This window comes from Cottoperca gobio, chromosome 17 (genome assembly GCF_900634415.1).
Source record: "Cottoperca gobio chromosome 17, fCotGob3.1, whole genome shotgun sequence".
In the NCBI taxonomy this organism is placed as follows: domain Eukaryota; kingdom Metazoa; phylum Chordata; class Actinopteri; order Perciformes; family Bovichtidae; genus Cottoperca; species Cottoperca gobio.
This window is the reverse complement of record NC_041371.1, coordinates 5,523,472-5,543,147: the sequence shown is the minus strand read 5'-3', so window position 1 is coordinate 5,543,147 and position 19,676 is coordinate 5,523,472. Positions and strand designations below refer to the sequence as shown.

At 41.0% G+C, this 19,676-nt stretch overlaps 1 protein-coding gene across 12 annotated transcripts in view; it reads left to right on the top strand.

The window, feature by feature from the left end:
• Positions 1 to 16,985, top strand: part of LOC115022547 (receptor-type tyrosine-protein phosphatase mu) — a 146,020-nt gene extending 129,035 nt beyond the window's left edge. For 10 of the 12 annotated variants that reach the window (XM_029453576.1, XM_029453574.1, XM_029453575.1 and 7 more), the window contains 11 exons: positions 3,712 to 3,809; positions 6,174 to 6,290; positions 6,803 to 6,957; positions 7,193 to 7,328; positions 9,202 to 9,351; positions 9,779 to 9,952; positions 10,842 to 10,973; positions 12,920 to 13,045; positions 14,488 to 14,651; positions 14,874 to 15,009; positions 15,752 to 16,985. In XM_029453576.1, coding sequence (XP_029309436.1) covers positions 3,712 to 3,809; positions 6,174 to 6,290; positions 6,803 to 6,957; positions 7,193 to 7,328; positions 9,202 to 9,351; positions 9,779 to 9,952; positions 10,842 to 10,973; positions 12,920 to 13,045; positions 14,488 to 14,651; positions 14,874 to 15,009; positions 15,752 to 15,805 — 1,442 coding nt within the window. In that variant the 3' untranslated portion in view covers positions 15,806 to 16,985. The remainder of the gene's footprint in view (positions 1 to 3,711; positions 3,810 to 6,173; positions 6,291 to 6,802; positions 6,958 to 7,192; positions 7,329 to 9,201; positions 9,352 to 9,778; positions 9,953 to 10,841; positions 10,974 to 12,919; positions 13,046 to 14,487; positions 14,652 to 14,873; positions 15,010 to 15,751) is intronic. The other 2 variants (XM_029453565.1, XM_029453568.1) reach the window with 2 other exon arrangements.
• Positions 16,986 to 19,676: the final 2,691 nt, after the last annotated feature.

Sequence of the window (19,676 nt, the reverse complement as noted above, 5' to 3'; positions counted from 1 at the left end):
ATGGCCGCCGCTCTGACCATGCTGCTACCTTTATTTGAATGGAAACTCTACTCTCGTTCTAACCCTATGGTAGGAATAGAAAAGAACGAGCTTCAGAAATATCTAACCGTCTCCTGACTGTCACCATTGTTAGTGTTTGAGATCGGTTTGTTCTCGTAAACCGATCAAGAGCCGTACTCACTTCCTTATGACCGTCAACAAGTTCAGCGCTGCCCCTGCTCACCTAATCTCCATCTCTTCATGTATACGGAAACACAAATTGGCCGGCTGAAGCTTGGCAGGAGCCTCACGTTGAATGATTTACTGTAGACTGCCAAGTGTTATTGTATTCTTGAAGTCCTACACACCAGCTGTCCTGTTTCTCAGTCTCCCTCTCCCAAACTTCTCAGCAGTGTGTACCCTCCCTTCGGGGACAAGTGTAGGAGGGAGCCGAGTGGGTGGTTCAATCGGGTTGGGTAGTTATCGGAGAGACTGGAAGTGACTGGAATTGTAGATTGAGGTCCTACAGTTACAATGGAGACAAAGCACCTCATGCATTGCAGAGGAAATGTGGGAATACAAATGGAAGATATTGAGGAGCTTTGTTCCAAATTTCTAGATATCCAATTGGGACGGAAATAAGTCAGCAGAAGTTCAATTCGCAATCTTACAAAACTATTATACTCTGCAAAATGTTGTTTTTCTAAAGAGACAAACAGGCTGGAAGCCGACACATGATTGTGGAGATGATGGTTCATTTTGAATAATTTCTCATTTTTTTTCCACAAAAGGTCTCTTGAATTTCCTCGCACAGTTTGAGAGAAATTGATTCAAAATATGTTGCATGACGTCGCGCTTGAGTACAGTTGGAGGCTAGACAGTCAAAATAACATTTAGGCACCACAGAAAGCAAATCAAACATGGCTTGATCAATCAAGTCATTAAAACGGTGATGGCACTTTGTTGATGCCCTGAGGGAAATTAGGTTGTTGCAGAAGACGTACGCCAATATGCAACACACACACACACACACACACACACACACACACACACACACACACACACACTATAATAATAGAAAAGGATGCTGGAGCTGCTGCTACTGGTGTCTCGTAGCTTATCCTGCAAGTTATCAAACTATTACATACAGTTTATATGCAATAAAACCTTTATTTGTATGGGAGGGGGGGGGCATTTTTTGCATTAATTAGCTTGTGTGATGTGATGGAGATACAGGCAGGAAATGAAAGAGGAGAGAGAGGGAGGATAAGCAACAAAGGTCCCCAGCTGGGGACGTTGCAGTTATACGGAACAGTATGCGTTTTACCCACTCGGCTACCAGACGCCCCTAAAACCTTCATTTTAGATAAGATGAGCAAATGTCAGTAATATTCCATGGTTAGTTTTATTTTCCATGGGGGGGGGGGGCGTCCTCGTGGCTTAGTGGTTCGGATGTATACCAAATACGGGGATTGCATCCACATAGAAGCAGAATTGGCCCCAAAGAAATACTTTAGAAAACAATATATGTAAATCTTTTGTCAACAAAAAATATTTTAAAGGTAACTTATTATGTTATTTGTCGCGAGGGGGGGCTTAAAGAGACAGGGCGCTAAAGCAGAGTGAATACAGGTGTATCCAGACGCAGGAAGAGAAAAATAAAGTGGGTTTTTTTAACATTAAAGTATATAAACATGCTCTAATAGAAACTGGAAAGTACAAATATGAACATGAAAATGTGTCTCCTTTTATATGTCAATGTTGAATTTCACATTAAGACTTAGAGAATGACCAAACGCTGTCAGCCAAAAGCCAATAAAAATAACTCAATTGTTCTACGTGCCCTGTTTTTAAAACAAACGGCCTAAAGGTTATTAAATTTACTTACCACATAAATGACGAGGAAGAAAAAACTCAAAGGTGTGTGTGTGTACGTGTGTGTGTGTGTGTGTGTGTATAATTTATCATGTCTCCAGGTAATTTGGGCCAACGCAGGAGAATGCACAACTGCAGAGATTTGCATTCACTAATTAATTTGTCAGAAGGAATTTTTTGGTGCTTGATTAAAACTAATATTAATAATTTTAATTAACCAGAATAATAATTAAAATCCTATCAATGCACAATTATTGCTCAGTGAAGTTTTAAATATTGGAGGCATTCAATGGCTCGCTGCTCATTTATTTTGATGTTCACCAGACACGTTAGGGTCCGGTTCAGTGGAAAGGTCGGTGTTGAACAGATGAGGTGTAGTGGTAATTACTTTGAGCTGTGATGTGCTGCGCGCGCACACACACACACACACACACACACACACACACACACACACACACACACAAATACATACAGGCTTTAGCCTCATCTTTAAATTTGTGATTTATTTGTACTCTATTGTTTTCATCTGTAGTTAAACCCTCTGCTAGAGTAAGCACTTTGCTATGAATCTGTTATAGGAAGCACTATAAATAAAGCTGGGTTGACATGTTTTTCAAAACCCGATCCAAGAAGTGAAAATGCTCCATAAACTGCATTGTTGCCGTAGCACTGTAATACCTCCAAATCCCCTGTGTGTGTGTGTGTGTGTGTGTGTGTGTGTGTGTGTGTGTGTGTGTGTGTGTGTGTGTGTGTGTGTGTGTGTGTATTGTGTGCAAGTTGATCTGCTTCTCTGTCTGCCTCTGAAGACAGACACAAAGTGTAAAAAAACATGTCGTCACAGCGTCTACATAAGCAGAGGAAATAATGCTTGCAATTACTGTGTTTAAAAAGTCGTTTATGAATAATGCATTCAATTAAACAAGAAGTTACTCATAAGATTAATACAGGGAGAAGAATGATGGAAAAAATGTTTTACAAAATTAACATTTTACCACTCACTGTTCTGCCTGGCACTAAGTAGAGCAGGGTTAGGGGTTCAGTTCAGGGGCCACATAGCAGCACAATGTGATCTCAAGTGTGCCGGACCAGTAAGATCACAGCATAATAACATATAAATAACAACAACTCCACATCTTCCCTTCGTTTTACTGCAAGAAAGTACATTCTGAAAATGTTCAAACTTAATCTTTTTACAAAACATTATGAACAACCTGAATTTTCTATTTTTTATTGTGCCTCATTTTTTCATTTACACACGTGTGTTACAACGTACAGATCACAGTGTGTCTACAAAGGCACAACACATTTACTCACAGGTGTCTGGAACAGTATTTTACTTTACTTCATTTTTACACTTTGCAAAGTCGTCCCGTGGGCCGGTTTTGGCCCCCGGGCCGCATGTTTGACACCCCTGAAGTAGAGCTTTCACACACTGCTACTGTTATGAAGGTGATCAGAAAAGTGGACACCCGTACCTCGTGTTGTGTAGTTCTGAGGTCGTTTTCCACGAGTTGGCCAACAACCTTTAGTTGCCATCTTCACACTCAAACACACGGGGATATTTTAAACAATAGGTTGCTTCTAAATATGTGACGACTTTCCTTTTCCCTCGTGCACAAAGCGAGGCCCATAAAGAAAGGTTTTTCTCAGATTGGTGTGGAGGAAGGTCTGCACAGAGCCCCGACCTCGACCTCCGACCTTTTCTGAAGGTGAAGAGGCCCGAATAACTGGATTTTGTCCAGATAAAGGAAAACAGCTTCCGTTGTAATGAACACTATAAAACGGGACTAGAGATCAATAGATGTTGCAATAAAGTGACGTGTGATTTACTAACTGGTATCTCTCTCACTCTCTAAGGCCCCATGCAGGAGACGGTCTTTGACTTCTGGAGGATGGTGTGGCAGGAGAACACTGCAGCTATCGTCATGGTGACCAACCTGGTGGAAGTGGGCAGGGTGGGTATTAATTAGATGTTCGCTCTCACCACAAATCCCAAATAAGATTACCTTGCCCCCGGTCGACTGACAGCCTGATTGTATCTCAAGGCAAACGGAGCCATCTTTTTCAGTGCCTTTTGTGTGTATTTTTTGGACATCACAGTGCCCAGATGTTTCTCTCTCTGTGTGTGTGTGTGTGCGTGTGTGTGTCTTGCTTGCCGCTGGCTCTTTTTCCATCTATCTGATCAGTGAGAAGTGAGAAGAAGCTGATTGATGGCCTTCATTACCAGAGAGGCATCCAGGCAACTGAATAGCGTTTCATCCGAGTGGCTCTATAACAGGAGATTATACTCTGCTGTAGCCGCCAGCTTCTAGCAGAAACATCTCTTAATGTTGTCCTCATTGGACAAAAAGAGGACTGTTATAGAGTGGTGAAGATGGCTCGTAATGTTCAAACTAATGGTAGAGCCTTGAAGTTTTTCTTTTGTTCACTATAGCATGTGGTCTACCTCGGGAGAAGGAAAAAAAGGAAGAGCCCTACTTCAGTCCTAATTTGTTCCACTTAAGTCGCAGTGTAGTTCCTCCTGGTAAGGTTATAATCAAGAGAAAATGAAGGTCTTAGCGTAGAGTGTAATGCTATGACTTCCAGGGGATTTTCTCCCAAGGATTTTAAACACATTCACACTGAAAGCCCCTTAAACTCAGGCGCACCTTGATTTCGCTGATGTGCATTTTCGGTAGGGGCTTAAATGTAGCAGAGATGATAATGATTCATGGGCCCATCTCTAGGTACCTCATTAGGCCGTTCCTCTACAGTAGCTGAGCCCAGCCCGGCCCGCCCCACACCTTCTCCACACCTGCTTAGCTGCGGTGTCGTCCTCGGCGGGCCCCGGCCCCCGAAACCGTCTGTTATATGATCCTTGTCCAATGGCGGGCGGTAGGCACAGTTGGTCACAGTGACGGTGGCTTCTCAGAGGGCCCCATAAAACCACTCCACCGTATCACAGTGGGCCATCTGCTCGGCACAGTTGCTGATGAACTCTGGGAAATCCTGGCACACACAGCCTCTGCGTCCCGCTGGCTTCACACACAGGGGCGGCGCTCCGCGTGCTTTGATGTATGAGAGATTTGGTTTGGAAGGTAGTGTGCGGATGTGTGTGTGTGTGTGTGTGTGTGTGTGTGTGTGTGTGTGTGTGTGTGTGTGTGTGTGTGTGTGTGTGATGAGGTGATACTACGTGTGCTTCTTTTCCCTACGCTGTATTCAATGCGAGCGAATGAGTCAAAGTGCCGTGCAGACACGCAGTCGCACGCTCATAAGTGTGCCCGCGAAAACAAAAAAAAAAGAACATCTGTGTGTACACTGGCATAATTTAGCCAAAAGGCTAATTCCCCCCCCAAAATAAAAACCAGGCACCTGATTCAGAGTGATCTAATAAGGTAATGGCTTTTACCTAATTCAATCTGGCTGGAAGCGGACGGTGGATTTGTCTTCGGGGATTAGTCATCAGGGGTGTCACAGAGAGGGACCTGAGAGTCCCCCTCTGTCACTACACCAACCAAAATCTCATTTCATTCCTAATCAGCGTATAGACTCCAGAAATGAAAATTGAATCTAGTTGTGGTTGATGTTGCATTTATCCCTCATCAAAAATTATCATTCTCTGATACCATGATCTCAATCTCTATTACCAAGCCTTACTCCCTCAGTAGCAACAGTTTAATTGAACGGGGGGGGGGGGGGGGAAAGGAGGGATTGGTGGGGGGGTGTAATTTTGCACTGTTATGATACCTAATACAAGTAATATTTCCAGTGGGGTGTTTTAGGTTTCTGTTGGGAAATCTGATTTAAACAGCTGTGGGTTTATTATTTCTTCTCATTATTGGATTGTCATTATATTTCCCTCATCCAATTGTAGAACCACCATCTTTTTAATGTTTTGTCCTTTTTTTCTCCCTCCCCCCCCCCCACCCCCTCCTGCCTCTCAGTGTCTGTTCTGTTTCACATTCTGCACAGTCCACCATCAGACTCATTTTCACATTATCGATGTGAGAATGAAAAAAGCAATAATGCGACAATGAGCTCTCCATCGATACGTACGATTCCCATTTACAGCAGATCCTTGACCGGGGGTCGAAACTAATACCAAGCAAATCTCATTTTGACTTCAGAGAAATGTCTCAGACACTGAAATATCAAGTGGCAAATGCAGGGTGACAATTATCTTTATTGGAAAAATGGTGGCCTGCAAACTTGCACACATTCAAACATGAAATGTGTGTGTGTGGTGTGTGTGTGTGTGTGTGTGTGTAAATGCATCATTGCAGTTAGCATACAGTATTGTGCGCATGTGGTTATAAAACACTTGTTTTTGTCGCTCTCAGGTGAAGTGCTGTAAGTACTGGCCTGATGACACTGAGATCTACAGAGACATCAAGGTGACGCTGATAGAGACTGAGCTGCTGTCAGAGTATGTCATCAGGACCTTTGCTGTGGAGAAGGTACACTTTTTTATCTCTATTGTCTACTAAGAGAATTTAAACAGCATTCAGAGTTGTGCTCAGTGCTAAGACCTCGACCTTTGGCTGTTGAGCAGTTTGGCTGAAGAGGTTATTTAAGCACAAGCACCTTTTTTAAAGTGTATTTGCTGAAAATAATAAAGTTTTCTGCCTTTTTTCTACATTTCTTTGATTTTAATTCCCTATTTTAATAGCAGTGTTGAACTCACAGTGTCCTGATTATAGATTTATATAATCCCGTGTCCCTGGAGGGAGAGGCATGCATGAACATTGCTACTCTCCAATAGGTTAAGAAGCAGCCTTGAACATCCTGTTTGCTGTTAGATAATGGAAACTTTGCTCATCCCCTCCCTAACTTTGCCCATGAAGTGTGTGTTTGTATTCAATCCAACTCTATATTTGCTGTAGCAGGACCTCTCGCATCGCCTGCACACTGTATCCTCTCGTCTTCTCGCTGTGCTTTGTGTGTTTAACGTGATGACTCTGTTCTTCAGAGAGGGGCTCATGAGATCCGGGAGATCCGACAGTTTCACTTCACGGGATGGCCGGACCACGGGGTGCCCTATCACGCCACGGGCCTGCTGGGATTTATCAGAAGAGTCAAGTCCAAGACTCTGACCAATGCTGGGCCCATGGTGGTTCACTGCAGGTTGGTGTGCTCTGGAACTGACCGCTCTGTTTCATACTTTAGGTCCCCTCAGTTGAACCAGTCAGTGTGTACTTATGCATGCACCTACCCTTTAAAATATGTCTATTAAAAGCAAGAAGAAGGAAACAAAACATGAACACATATTTGTATTACTTCTAATGCCAAACGTAAGGTGTCCTACTCCAGTGCTTTCTCTCTCACCACTGAGGTTTCCCATCTGTGTGTCTCCCTGCAGTGCCGGGGCGGGGCGAACCGGCTGCTTCATCGTCATCGACATCATGCTCGACATGGCGGAGAGAGAGGGTGTGGTGGACATTTACAACTGCGTGAGGGAGCTGCGCTCACGGAGGGTCAACATGGTCCAGACCGAGGTACGGTAAATCCGTCCAACAGTGCGCTCCCACAGAGACTCACGAGTCACAGGAGCAGCGAGGATGCAGATCCACAGGCTGTTGCCATCAAATGTGGATTAACTAGTATCTGCGAGTAATACTTAGCATAAGCCCCCGCTCCTCTGGAGCTCCACAACAGGAGAATTAACAGCGAAGAAAGGAGCTCTTGTGTGTATTATTTCCAGGAAAAGGGAATTATTACCTGACATGTATTAGTCAATATTTCTGCAGGACAAAGCGACGCAGTCTGTAAAGACTTTTAGCCAGTGACTGGTGATGCCCATTATCTCTTAAAATGCAGTATAATTAGTTTGAATTGTTTGCCGTCAAGTGCATTTTTTTCAAACCGTAGGAATATATTTCATTATGTAATCAAACTATCCAGATTATAATTGACCTCTACGTGTAAGTGCTCTTCGGTGCTTGTTTTAACCTGCTTGGAACATCAGATGCATCGTGTTTATATTTGCGGCTCGATGTATTTATAGCTACGACTTTACACTTTTATGATTTCTCACAAAAAGACATTTATTGAAGAGCACACACCAACTATTTCCCAGGATGCTAGAGACAAGTGCTTGGCAATACATGCTATAATAAAAAGGTTAAAAGGCTTGTAACTGAGAGCATTTAGCTCATATTGATGGCTGAAAACACCCTTGGCTCATCCTCCATCTTTATGCCAGTGTTGGCTAGCAAAGGACTTTGTGCTTTTCCTGAACACCGGCCATCTGGAGGTGTCCATAGTCTCGTTGGATGCATCATTTCACCGTAATTCCCTTTAAATCACAGGCGTCATTGGACTTAATGGGCAAATGCTTCATCGTTGACGTTTGAATTGGGTTTTGAGTAACTGGAGACCAAATGTTGTTCATCCTGAGTCACTCTCCTCAAATTCAGTGACCTTCAAAGTGTGTGTACACCCTCGCAGGTGTTTCAGGCTCTTTGGCACGGCTGTTCAGCCTGCGGCCAGACACTAAGTCTCCAACGTGGGGTTTTTCTTTTCCTCTGTCCACGGAAATGAAAAGCCTTGTTGTTGTTTATAGTTCATGCGCTCAGATACGATCTATCAATCTGTGGATTGCAGTGCGAGCGCCGTGTTGCCGCCGACCCGCTGACCCAGCCTGAGTTAGTCAAACTCTCAGGTCAGCGGTTCACCGTCTGCTCTCGACTTAACAAATGGCAACACATGTTTCTCTGTAAATGTGTAAATCAGTGACCCTTGTGCATGTGTGCGGATTTTGGACCGAAGTGACAAGGGAGTGTCAGCTGCAAATGTCACTTCAGAATAGATTTGCATCAAGCCTCAAGCTGTGTCACCATGTCGACCGCTTGACTGAGTGATGCGAAGAGGAAGGAAATGTGTCGCGATATCCAGCTTTGCTCTGCTGGAAGTTAACAAAGCAGCGGCTGTTCTGGTTAAGACGTCGGCCCTGCTCATGCCTTGATCGTGACTGTAATGACGATGAAGTTTCAAACTGGTTGAGGTCACCACGGTTTGACAGGGTCATCAAAAGCCTGAAAAGGTCGTGGACTTTAAGAAAATACTTTCTTCCAGTCGTCTAAATATTTGTACGGTTTTAGGTTGTTTTTTTTGTAAAATAATGAAATCAGCTTTGTACCAAAAATATGCAAAAATATGTAATGTAACCTTTGAACACAGACAATGACAAATATTAGTCATAGAAAGAGCCTTAGGGGTAAAGAATAATCCTGGTGAGGTTGTGGAAAGGTCGTTGAATTGTTCTAGAGGAACACTGGCTCGTGCATATCTGCTAATGAAAGGAAGTCACATGTTGTCAGGAGTCTTAGACGTCTGATAGATCCGCAATGAGGATGCTGTTTTTTGCAGGAGCAGTATGTCTTCATCCATGACGCCATCTTGGAGGCATGTCTATGCGGCGACACCACCATTCCTGCCAGCCAGCTCCGCTCCGTGTACTACGACATGAACCGCCTGGACCCGCAGACCAACTCCAGCCCCATCAAAGAGGAGTTTCGGGTAAGGAGATTCTAAAGTCGATAAGGCCCTTGGTGTGCAGATCCCTACTAATAATAATAATAATAATAATAATAATAATAAAGCATTATCTCAAGTGCGGGAATAAGTTCAAAACAACAGTAAACATGTTGTCTCTTGACGAATGGCGCGGTCCCCCTCTGTGCCAATCAGAGGCAAATATATCACCTTGCTTTTATCTGTAATAGTAGCACCCCTCCTCGGACCAATCAGTGTTATATGAGATGCATCGCCCCCCTAAGTTTCATCACAGTCACATCAGGGGAGTAAGAGCTATCGCTAATGTAACTGATTAAAGAATTGCATTGTTAATTACCATATTGGGAGATAATTAGCGCACTCAAGACCCAAGTGCCTACCTTGCTGCGTCGGTGCGACGGTGTGTAATTCTGCTTCCCACCCCCGACAGACTCTGAATATGGTGACTCCCACGCTGCGGGTGGAGGACTGCAGCATCGCCCTGCTGCCCAGGAACCACGAGAAGAACCGCTGCATGGACGTCCTTCCTCCAGACCGCTGCCTCCCCTTCCTGATCACCATCGACGGGGAGAGCTCCAATTACATCAACGCCGCGCTCATGGACGTAAGAGTGGAACATTTCACTGTTTTAGGGATATTCACTTCACACAGTCGCTGTAAGGAGCATTTTTCCAGCGTTATTCTAATTATTTCTAACTGAATCCCGGTGATTCTAAAAGAAGTAAATTGACACTGAGTCACGAGGCATGAAATTGCAGCCGTCTCTTTCTGCGTGAGCTGAAACTTTCCCACATGTTGCTTTTCTTGTCAAAGCAGATACTGTGCCGTTTGATAGTAATGGAATAATGGAAAACATCATGGGATGTTAAGACTACTGTGACATTGAATATATCTTGAGGCAGAAATGTAACCTTGGGACTTGAACTTTACTTTTAGGATTCAAGGACTTTTGTTTCTCACATGCACTTTGTAGAAAGAGATGTAAGGAGACAAAACGACTAAATGCGTAAAATGAAATATGCGTGCTTCCCAGTCGCCACCCCCCCCCACCCACGCACAAACGAGAAGGCCTTGGCAAACAAAAGAACGATGTTCATTGAAAAGTATTGTGCTGACAAGTGGACTTATGTGAGTAGAGTTATACAATTTAAAATAAAGATATTGAGAAATGGAAAGTATAGGAAAAACAAGGACTTGACAAAGCTCGTGTCCAGTGATGGACTTTTTGGCTCTTGCCTGGATTGAGCACATGACCCCTTCAGGTCCACGAGCCTCTCAGTCACCACCGGGCCAGCCAGAAACCACATTAAAAGTGCAGCGTGTCTCTCCCGACATGGAATCTCCATTAGAAACTGCACTCAGTGTAAAGCGGCTCATAGGAGGGGAGGTCATTTAAAAAGGGTTATTGCTTTATTCTTGGTGGATTGTCGGTTAACGTGCAATGTAATATGGACGAGCGACGGTGTTTCAAATCTTTCTGTTTCTTCCTCCAGAGTTACAAGCAGCCCTCTGCTTTCATAGTGACCCAGCACCCGCTGCCGAACACAGTGAAGGACTTCTGGAGATTGGTGCTGGATTACCACTGCACATCCATAGTAATGCTCAACGACGTCGACCCGGCCCAGGTAAACCCGACCTGATGCGTGTGCATAAACACACACACGCACACACACACACACACTCAATAAACAAAGTAATCCTTGTGGGGGATATTGCGGGGAAAAAAGCGCACTGGCAAACAGATGAAGCAGTTCCTTTCATCAGAAGACTGCATCTAATAAAGCCGTACAAAAGGACAGCGTGGGAACTGGATTCAGAGTAGAGATTGCTTTTTTAGTTTGTTTTCTTCCAGTATGAATCCAAGGGGGGGGCGAACCTGGATGTATCTGTGCTGGCAACAACATATATATATATATATATATATATATATATATATATATATATATATACGGTGTATGTCTGAAATGAGGTGGATGCTGCGGAGTGGAAGAGGACTTGCCATGAAAGCGCAGGTAGATGGAGAGACAGGCCTGTGGAAGAAACTATCCAGATTTCTCAGCCCGAGGCTCTGTCATAACACCTGCGGATCAAAGCCTGAAGCCCAGCTTGCTCTCCCCATCCAAATCCCCTTTCCCTAGGTGACTGACTGACTGGCTGGATAGAAAAGGCCTTTCATTCAATATTCTCACTGTAGACAGCCAGTCAGCCAGCCAAGGAAACAGCACAGGTGGGAAGGGAGGAAGGGGTAGATGGAGACGAGGGAGGTGGAGGCTTACTATCTTCTCCATCAGCATCTTTTTGTTTTTGCATCTGTTGAATTTGTCAGATTCTGACAGGCTCTCAAAGGACGCTGGAAAGTGGTGCTCTTGCTGCCACGCAGACTGTAAATGTGTTCTGTTTTTTTGTGCATTCGAGAAAGAAAGTGGATATTTGCGTGTGTGTTTATATGCATGTGCTCCGGCCTGTTGTTTGCATTCTTCTCAGGTTCTCTCCCCTTTGTTTGTTCATGACTCTCTCTGTCTGTGGAGAATCTGTCCATCTGTGCGTGAACGCTTCCGCTAGTCTGATTTAGTGCTGTGAGGCCGACGGTTGGCTCTGCAGGTGCATGTTCTCAACTGGGCTTTCTCTCCTGAAGAGCGGAAATAGGGGAGATTTTGTTTGAGCTCTTATGATGCCGTCCCAGGGGATTGTTTCTCCCGCTGCACGCGGCCGGTAACAGCGATCAATGACAGCGTCTTAAGACTCTCCATTAGCGAGACGACGCCTGTTATTCTACATACTTTTCATTTGCCTTTATCAAATGAATGATTTAATTAAAGAATGTTGATCCACACATTGTGTCGGCTGTAACATGTGAACGAGTGGAAAGTAATTAATGAATTCGCTAAAAGTAAAATACAAACAGTTGCAATAGATTTAGATTAAGGCTGAGTCACTGAAGCGGGTTCGAGCCCCGGCCCCTGGCCCCCTTGCTTGCATGTCGTCGCCTCTCTCTCTCTCTCTCTCTCTCTCTCTTTCGTTACCTTTTTCATTCACAGAGCAGATTCTCAGATTGTCTCTCGCCCTAAAGAATACGTTTTGAGAGCTTTTAAGAAAGAAAGAATGCATGTTTTGAGACGACAACAAGGTCTTTTGGGAATGTGTCTTTTGGTTTCTTCAACAAAGGGTCAGTTGATTAGGAATAAAACTCCGATTCAGCACGAGGAGAGCATCTGTGTTTATTGTTTGGGCTATCAAATATCTATTCCAGCCTTTTGTCTGAATGTTCTCTTGTGAAGAAGCAATTCATCATATATTTGTTTTTTAAAGAAAGCACCTTCTCTACTTCTTGTTTCTTGTGATTCATGTCCAACATCAACCTGTTTCACTGAACAACCATGTGTACGACTCTGAACTCGGTGCCACTGGCTTCAGTTAGTGGAGTTTGGATTCCAAAACTAATGAATCATCTTCCATTTTCTTTGTTTCTCCTGTGTGTTTCCTTCGTTTCGTCTGCGTGTGTGTGTGTGTGTGTGTGCCGGTGTTTCTCTGTGTGTGAATGTATGTGTGTGTACGTGCCTATTTTGTTTAGTTGTGCCCACAGTACTGGCCAGAAAACGGCGTCCACCGCCACGGACCCATCCAGGTGGAGTTCGTCTCCGCCGACTTGGAGGAGGACATCATCAGCAGAATCTTTCGGATCTACAATGCAGCGCGGGTACGGAGACACGGGAGGGTCAAAATTCAAACACAGCACATTACACAGAAACACTACATGTCTGTGATCGTGTCGTGTCTGCTTCTCATTTCCGTAACTTCTCTTTGGTGATCACAATAGCCAATTTATTCTGTGAATGCACACCTCACACGTCCCACTCGCTGTCCATTCAAGCTGTGCAGAGGCAGAGCCTGTTCTGTAACTCTGCCTCTGCACTAGTGATTGGACCGAGGTGTGATCGCCTCAAGTCACCGTCTTTTACACGGCCTGAGAAATTCTCACACGTAGTTAAAAAGGTAGAAGTTGAACTCACTGTTACCTTCAATCAACACCTTTCGGTTAGAACAGAATTCAAACGATGAAACACTTCACTTGCACTAATCCTGCCACGTCATTGTTAAATACATATTGTTTTCTACACCAATTAAAAATGAAATGTCTTTATTTATAACATTTTATTTTGACTAAAAGTGTTCAAATGAAATGATTGACACCTATGACATTCATTCCTTTTAAATGTAGTGCTCTACATCAGGGGTCTCCACCCTTTTTCAGCTCGTGCCCCCCCAAAACAAAGCAACGTCTACTCGGTTAAGAACTCACTTTTATCCAATATTTCACAAAGATACAACAGAGGGTCAGAAGATTCTACCTACATTTGTGTCAAAGGAAGAAATGTTTTTCTTTCTTAATCCTGCGAGTGCACAGATGGCCCCCCCCCCCCCCCCCCCCAGATTGGGAACAACTGCTCTAGATAATTCATAGACCCTAACCTGAACAGTTTTTATTGTAGGGTCTTTGTATTGAAAGCTGTTGACCAAGCTTTTAAACTAAACACATTTATTATGTGAGCCCTTAATTCACTTGTCATTGGAGTGGAGACGCACATCTCACAACTTCAGCTAATATAATTGAAACAATCTGTAGACGCCACGACGTCCGACTATGTTTTTGACCCTTTAATATTGAGCTAGCAGTCAATCCGCGCACAGACAGGGTCCCGCCCGCGTCACCTGCAGTCACCTGCGTAAGCTCCTTACCCCTAAAGTCTGTGCACGCGCTCGTCAACAGTCACCGCTCGTGTTATAACGGCGTCTGGCCGGCAGAGGCGTCACCACCGTGTTAAAGTGGAATACCATCTAATCATACATGATCGACGGACGAGTGTTATCGATCGATGCGTCTGAGTGTGATTTAGAGTGTCTGCAGCTCAGATCTTAACTATGTGTCTCCAGCTGTGAGTGTGCTCATCTGTCTGCGCATACGTCTCTTCATTGACTCCTCGTGCCCTTATCCATCTCTCGCCACCGAGGCTTAGCTTAGCTGCATCTTTACAGTCTGATTGCATCTTTGCACAGCAGCGATTAACCCCCCCATGGCCCCCCTCCCCCTCCTCCTACTTTGTGTTAACCTGGGATAACCGGTGTGTCCTTCCCCTCCAGCCTCAGGACGGCTACCGGATGGTGCAGCAGTTCCAGTTCCTGGGCTGGCCGATGTACCGAGACACGCCCATGTCCAAACGCTCCTTCCTCAAGCTAATTCGACAGGTGGACAAGTGGCAGGAAGAGTACGACGGAGGCGAGGGACGCACTGTGGTCCACTGTCTGTAAGTTACCGCTCCACTCAGTGCAGGGAGGGGAAGTTCAGTCAGTGCTGCCATTAAAGATTAAACATCTCCACCTACTGACTGGAGAGCTTTACTGCACGAGACTCTTCGCCCCCCCCCCCCCCTCTGTCAGCTCGTGTGGCAACCTTAACCTTTCTATATTACACTGAACTCACATTATATTTCACTTTCTAATGCTCAACTGCTTTGTGAAACCTCTAGTAACGGGGGCGGCCGAAGTGGGACATTCTGCGCCATCAGCATTGTGTGCGAGATGCTGCAACACCAACGCTCTGTGGATGTTTTCCACGCTGTGAAAACACTGAGGAACAATAAACCCAACATGGTGGACCTGCTGGTGAGGAGCATTGCAGCAGACTTGTTTTATTGTATTATTATATTGTTTATTAGAGTTTATTATAACCTCACAGAGTACCAGATGCTATTGAAAGAGAGTATTCCAGCTATTTCTTTGTACTTGGCGGACTCAAAAGAGAATATTAAAGTAGGAAAGAAAAGAGCAAGACATTTTGACTTTTTAGTCCCAAGTTTTAAAGAATTCTTAAACCCTACATTTCCATAATGCAACCAATAGCATCTTTAAATTAGACCCTTAATACCTGGTGAGAGCAAAGCCAAGATAATCCTCGTGCTCGCCTGCAGCATTTCTATTGACCTATTGATCTGTGGATTGTCCCTTTAAAAGTCACTAAATTCTACTCTCTTGTGGTCAACAAGTGACTTTACCTGTACCTGCACCGCTTTACTGTGCGTCTCACAGCAGATAAATTCATAGAAATATTAAGAAATACATTTTGACAGGTCTTATTTATTGACATGTTATAGTGTGTGGCTTTAATTACCTTCAGATTATTTTATTTACAGATAAATGAAGAAATGTTGTTGCCCAAAACATATCATTAACACATTTTTATTGACTTATACTCATTATACTCAAAGTTATTTGTGTTTTACATGGTGCATATTCCTAAATACATTGTGCAGGACGCTAATAGAGGCCTACTTTCTGTCTTTGTGCATGTTGATCCAGCCGTACACATCTCTGTAACATGTTTGTTCTGTTTCCTCTCGCCTCCTAGGACCAGTACAAGTTCTGCTATGAAGTGGCGCTGGAGTACTTGAACTCTGGGTAACTTGGAGCTCCTGAACCCACCAGAGACTTAAAAGTTAGGGACGTTACAGACTGCCGCTCACATGTGTGCGTTGTGCTAAGTGTGTGTGTGTGTGTGTGTGTGTGTGTGTTGCCGACCCGACGGGAGTGAGGTACACACACAAAAGCGTACACGCAGCCTCCTTTGACCAGCTCCCTTTTTTTTTTTTTTTTTTTCCCTCAGTCGGTCGAGACGGGGAAAGGTAACAGAGTTGTACAGTGTTAAATTTCGCAGCCTGATTCTGTCAGTATCGGCTAAGGAAGCCAGCAGGAGCACAATGAGGGTTGTTTTTTTTTTGTTTCCTCTGCATTGAGCCGCCTCCTCTCTGGATCCGTCTTTCTCTCTGCGTCTCTCTCTCTCAGCCGCCTGTAGTCCCGTGGTCGTTGCCTTGATCCTCATTGGACGATAAGCATTAAATACTTTTTTTTGTGGAATGCGATACACTGTACATAATGTGTTGATTTTATTCTCTGGTTTATTTTTTTGTCGCTTATTATTATTAAAAGTCATTAAAAGCAGGAGCTCAAAGCCTAAATGTTACTTAATGTCCTGAAGATTTATGACTTCTAGATGATTATTGCTTCATACTGTGTGTTGGGGGACAGCTGGCTCAGTCTACATCTGCTTACCTTTTTTCCTGTACATGGATCCAAAGCTTTATTTGCACTTCCATTTGAATTGTTGTTGTGCATATTGTACATATTTCTGTAGATTATTTATTCACGGTATGTACTTTTTTTGTGACTCGCAGTAAGTGACAATCATATGTTCTATAGGTTTGGTTTATTGACTGTATTGTGTGCTTTTTGTTTGGGTCATTTATTTGTGACAGATCAATTCCATTGTAAAGAAAAAAGATATTATATAAATGTATCTACAATATGAATTTTGGATTATGTATTTCTGCCTGGTTTCTGAGTGGAGCTGGAAGATATGACATTAGGGGGACATCTGTTGGAGAGATGAGGAACAACACAATCACCTCCATGTTTACAACTTTTATGGCTTTCCTGCAATTTTGCAAATGAATATACTTTGACATATTAACATATTTGTTGAATGATTTTGAAATCTAGGTTCTCACAGGCTGAACAGTCACAACATGGGACCCTGCTCGGACATCAACAACACTTCAAACCGGTAATAATATAATAATAATAATAATAATAATAATAATAATAATAATAATAATAATAATAATAATAATAATAATAATAAACTTTATTTGTATAGCACCTTTCATACAAGAATTGCAGCCCAAAGTGCTTCACAGCAAAAACATAAAGATTTGTACAAAATTAGACAGAATAAGAGCATTTACAGTACAATAATCACAGTTTTGATGTAAATGAGTGTGAAATAGCATTAAAAATAGTCTAATTAATTAAATTAAACCATTAATTAAAAGCAGAATAAAAATAGTAAAATATCACCATTAATTAAAAGCAGAATAAAAATTGTAAAATATCACCATTAATTAAAAGCAGAATATAAATTGTAAAATATCACCATTAATTAAAAGCAGAATAAAAATAGTAAAATATCACCATTAATTAAAAGAAGAATAAAATAGTAAAATATCACCATTAATTAAAAGCAGAATATAAATTGTAAAATATCACCATTAATTAAAAGCAGAATATAAATTGTAAAATATCACCATTAATTAAAAGAAGAATAAAATAGAAAAATATCACCATTAATTAAAAGCAGAATAAAATAGTAAAATATCACCATTAATTAAAAGCAGAATAAAATAGTAAAATATCACCATTAATTAAAAGCAGAATAAAATAGTAAAATATCACCATTAATTAAAAGAAGAATAAAAATAGTAAAATATCATCATTAATTAAAAGAAGAATAAAATAGTAAAATATCACCATTAATTAAAAGCAGAATATAAATTGTAAAATATCACCATTAATTAAAAGAAGAATAAAAATAGTAAAATGTCACCATTAATTAAAAGCAAAATAAAAATAGTAAAATATCACCATTAATTAAAAGCAGAATAAAAATAGTAAAATATCACCATTAATTAAAAGCAGAATAAAAATAGTAAAATATCACCATTAATTAAAAGCAGAATAAAAATAGTAAAATATCACCATTAATTAAAAGCAGAATACAAATAGTAAAATATCACCATTAATTAAAAGCAGAATAAAATAGTAAAATATCACCATTAATTAAAAGCAGAATAAAATAGTAAAATATCACCATTAATTAAAAGCAGAATAAAATAGTAAAATATCACCATTAATTAAAAGCAGAATAAAATAGTAAAATATCACCATTAATTAAAAGCAGAATAAAATAGTAAAATATCACCATTAATTAAAAGAAGAATAAAAATAGTAAAATATCACCATTAATTAAAAGAAGAATAAAATAGTAAAATATCACCATTAATTAAAAGCAGAATATAAATTGTAAAATATCACCATTAATTAAAAGAAGAATAAAAATAGTAAAATGTCACCATTAATTAAAAGCAAAATAAAAATAGTAAAATATCACCATTAATTAAAAGCAGAATAAAAATAGTAAAATATCACCATTAATTAAAAGCAGAATAAAAATATTAATATATCACCATTAATTAAAATCAGAATACAAATAGTAAAATATCACCATTAATTAAAAGCAGAATAAAATAGTAAAATATCACCATTAATTAAAAGCAGAATAAAAATAGTAAAATATCACTATTAATTAAAAGCAGAATAAAATAGTAAAATATCACCATTAATTAAAAGCAGAATAAAAATAGTAAAATAGTAAAATATCACCATTAATTAAAAGCAGAATAAAAATAGTAAAATATCACTATTAATTAAAAGCAGAATAAAATAGTAAAATATCACCATTAATTAAAAGCAGAATAAAATAGTACAATATCACCATTAATTAAAAGCAGAATAAAATAGTAAAATATCACCATTAATTAAAAGCAGAATAAAAATAGTAAAATAGTAAAATATCACCATTAAAAATGGTAAACAGTTTGACTAAAATGCTGCCCATTTGTCCTAATGGGCAGATTTTATTAGAGAGAGAATTAGTGAGAATAACGATTGATTCTCTGTGATATTGTTGAAGGGTGTGAGGTCAATATGTCTTTTTGTTTTTTACATGAAACAAAACGATTTTATTCTGACAATATATTCATTGAATATCTGAGATCATAAACTATATGAATGTAAAATAACTTCTTTCAAGCTCCAGTATCATTACAGGGCTGAATTTTACTCTGTTTACCTTCATTTTTATTTACGTGCATAAATTACTCTTTTTCTTAAAAGCAATATCAAACTGATAATATAATTCAATACAGCTGCTCTGCAACAAACACCTCTGAGAGTTCTTATATTACATCTTATATTAGAGAGGTGCTGATTTAACTGTTGTAAGTGGTGCATTGGGATGCATTATATTGTTTTAAAGTTGTTCCTTGTCATTTCTTCAATAACATCCAGGAGCATCATAACCTTGAAGAGATATTTTATATTTATATTTCTGCACACAAAAACAGGTTTTACATGGCAGGTGTGCAGAGGCTTTTATAAGTTGCTTTGATACTGACTAATTATTTCTTAATTTAAATGTGCAGCTAGACAAACCAGGGTGACACTAAGCTTTTAGTCTTTATACTGACGGATCTGCCTGAGCTTGTTTTCAGAGTTGAAACAAAGACTGGCCTCTAAAAAGCTCGTCAAGGACTTTCAGCACAGAAACAAAAGCTTGAGTTGTTCACAGATGGTGAATTAGTTTAATGTTAAATGTAGAGGAAGGTGCACGGTTTGGTGTAAAGTGGAGACATTAATGGAACTTCATTGAATTGTTAATT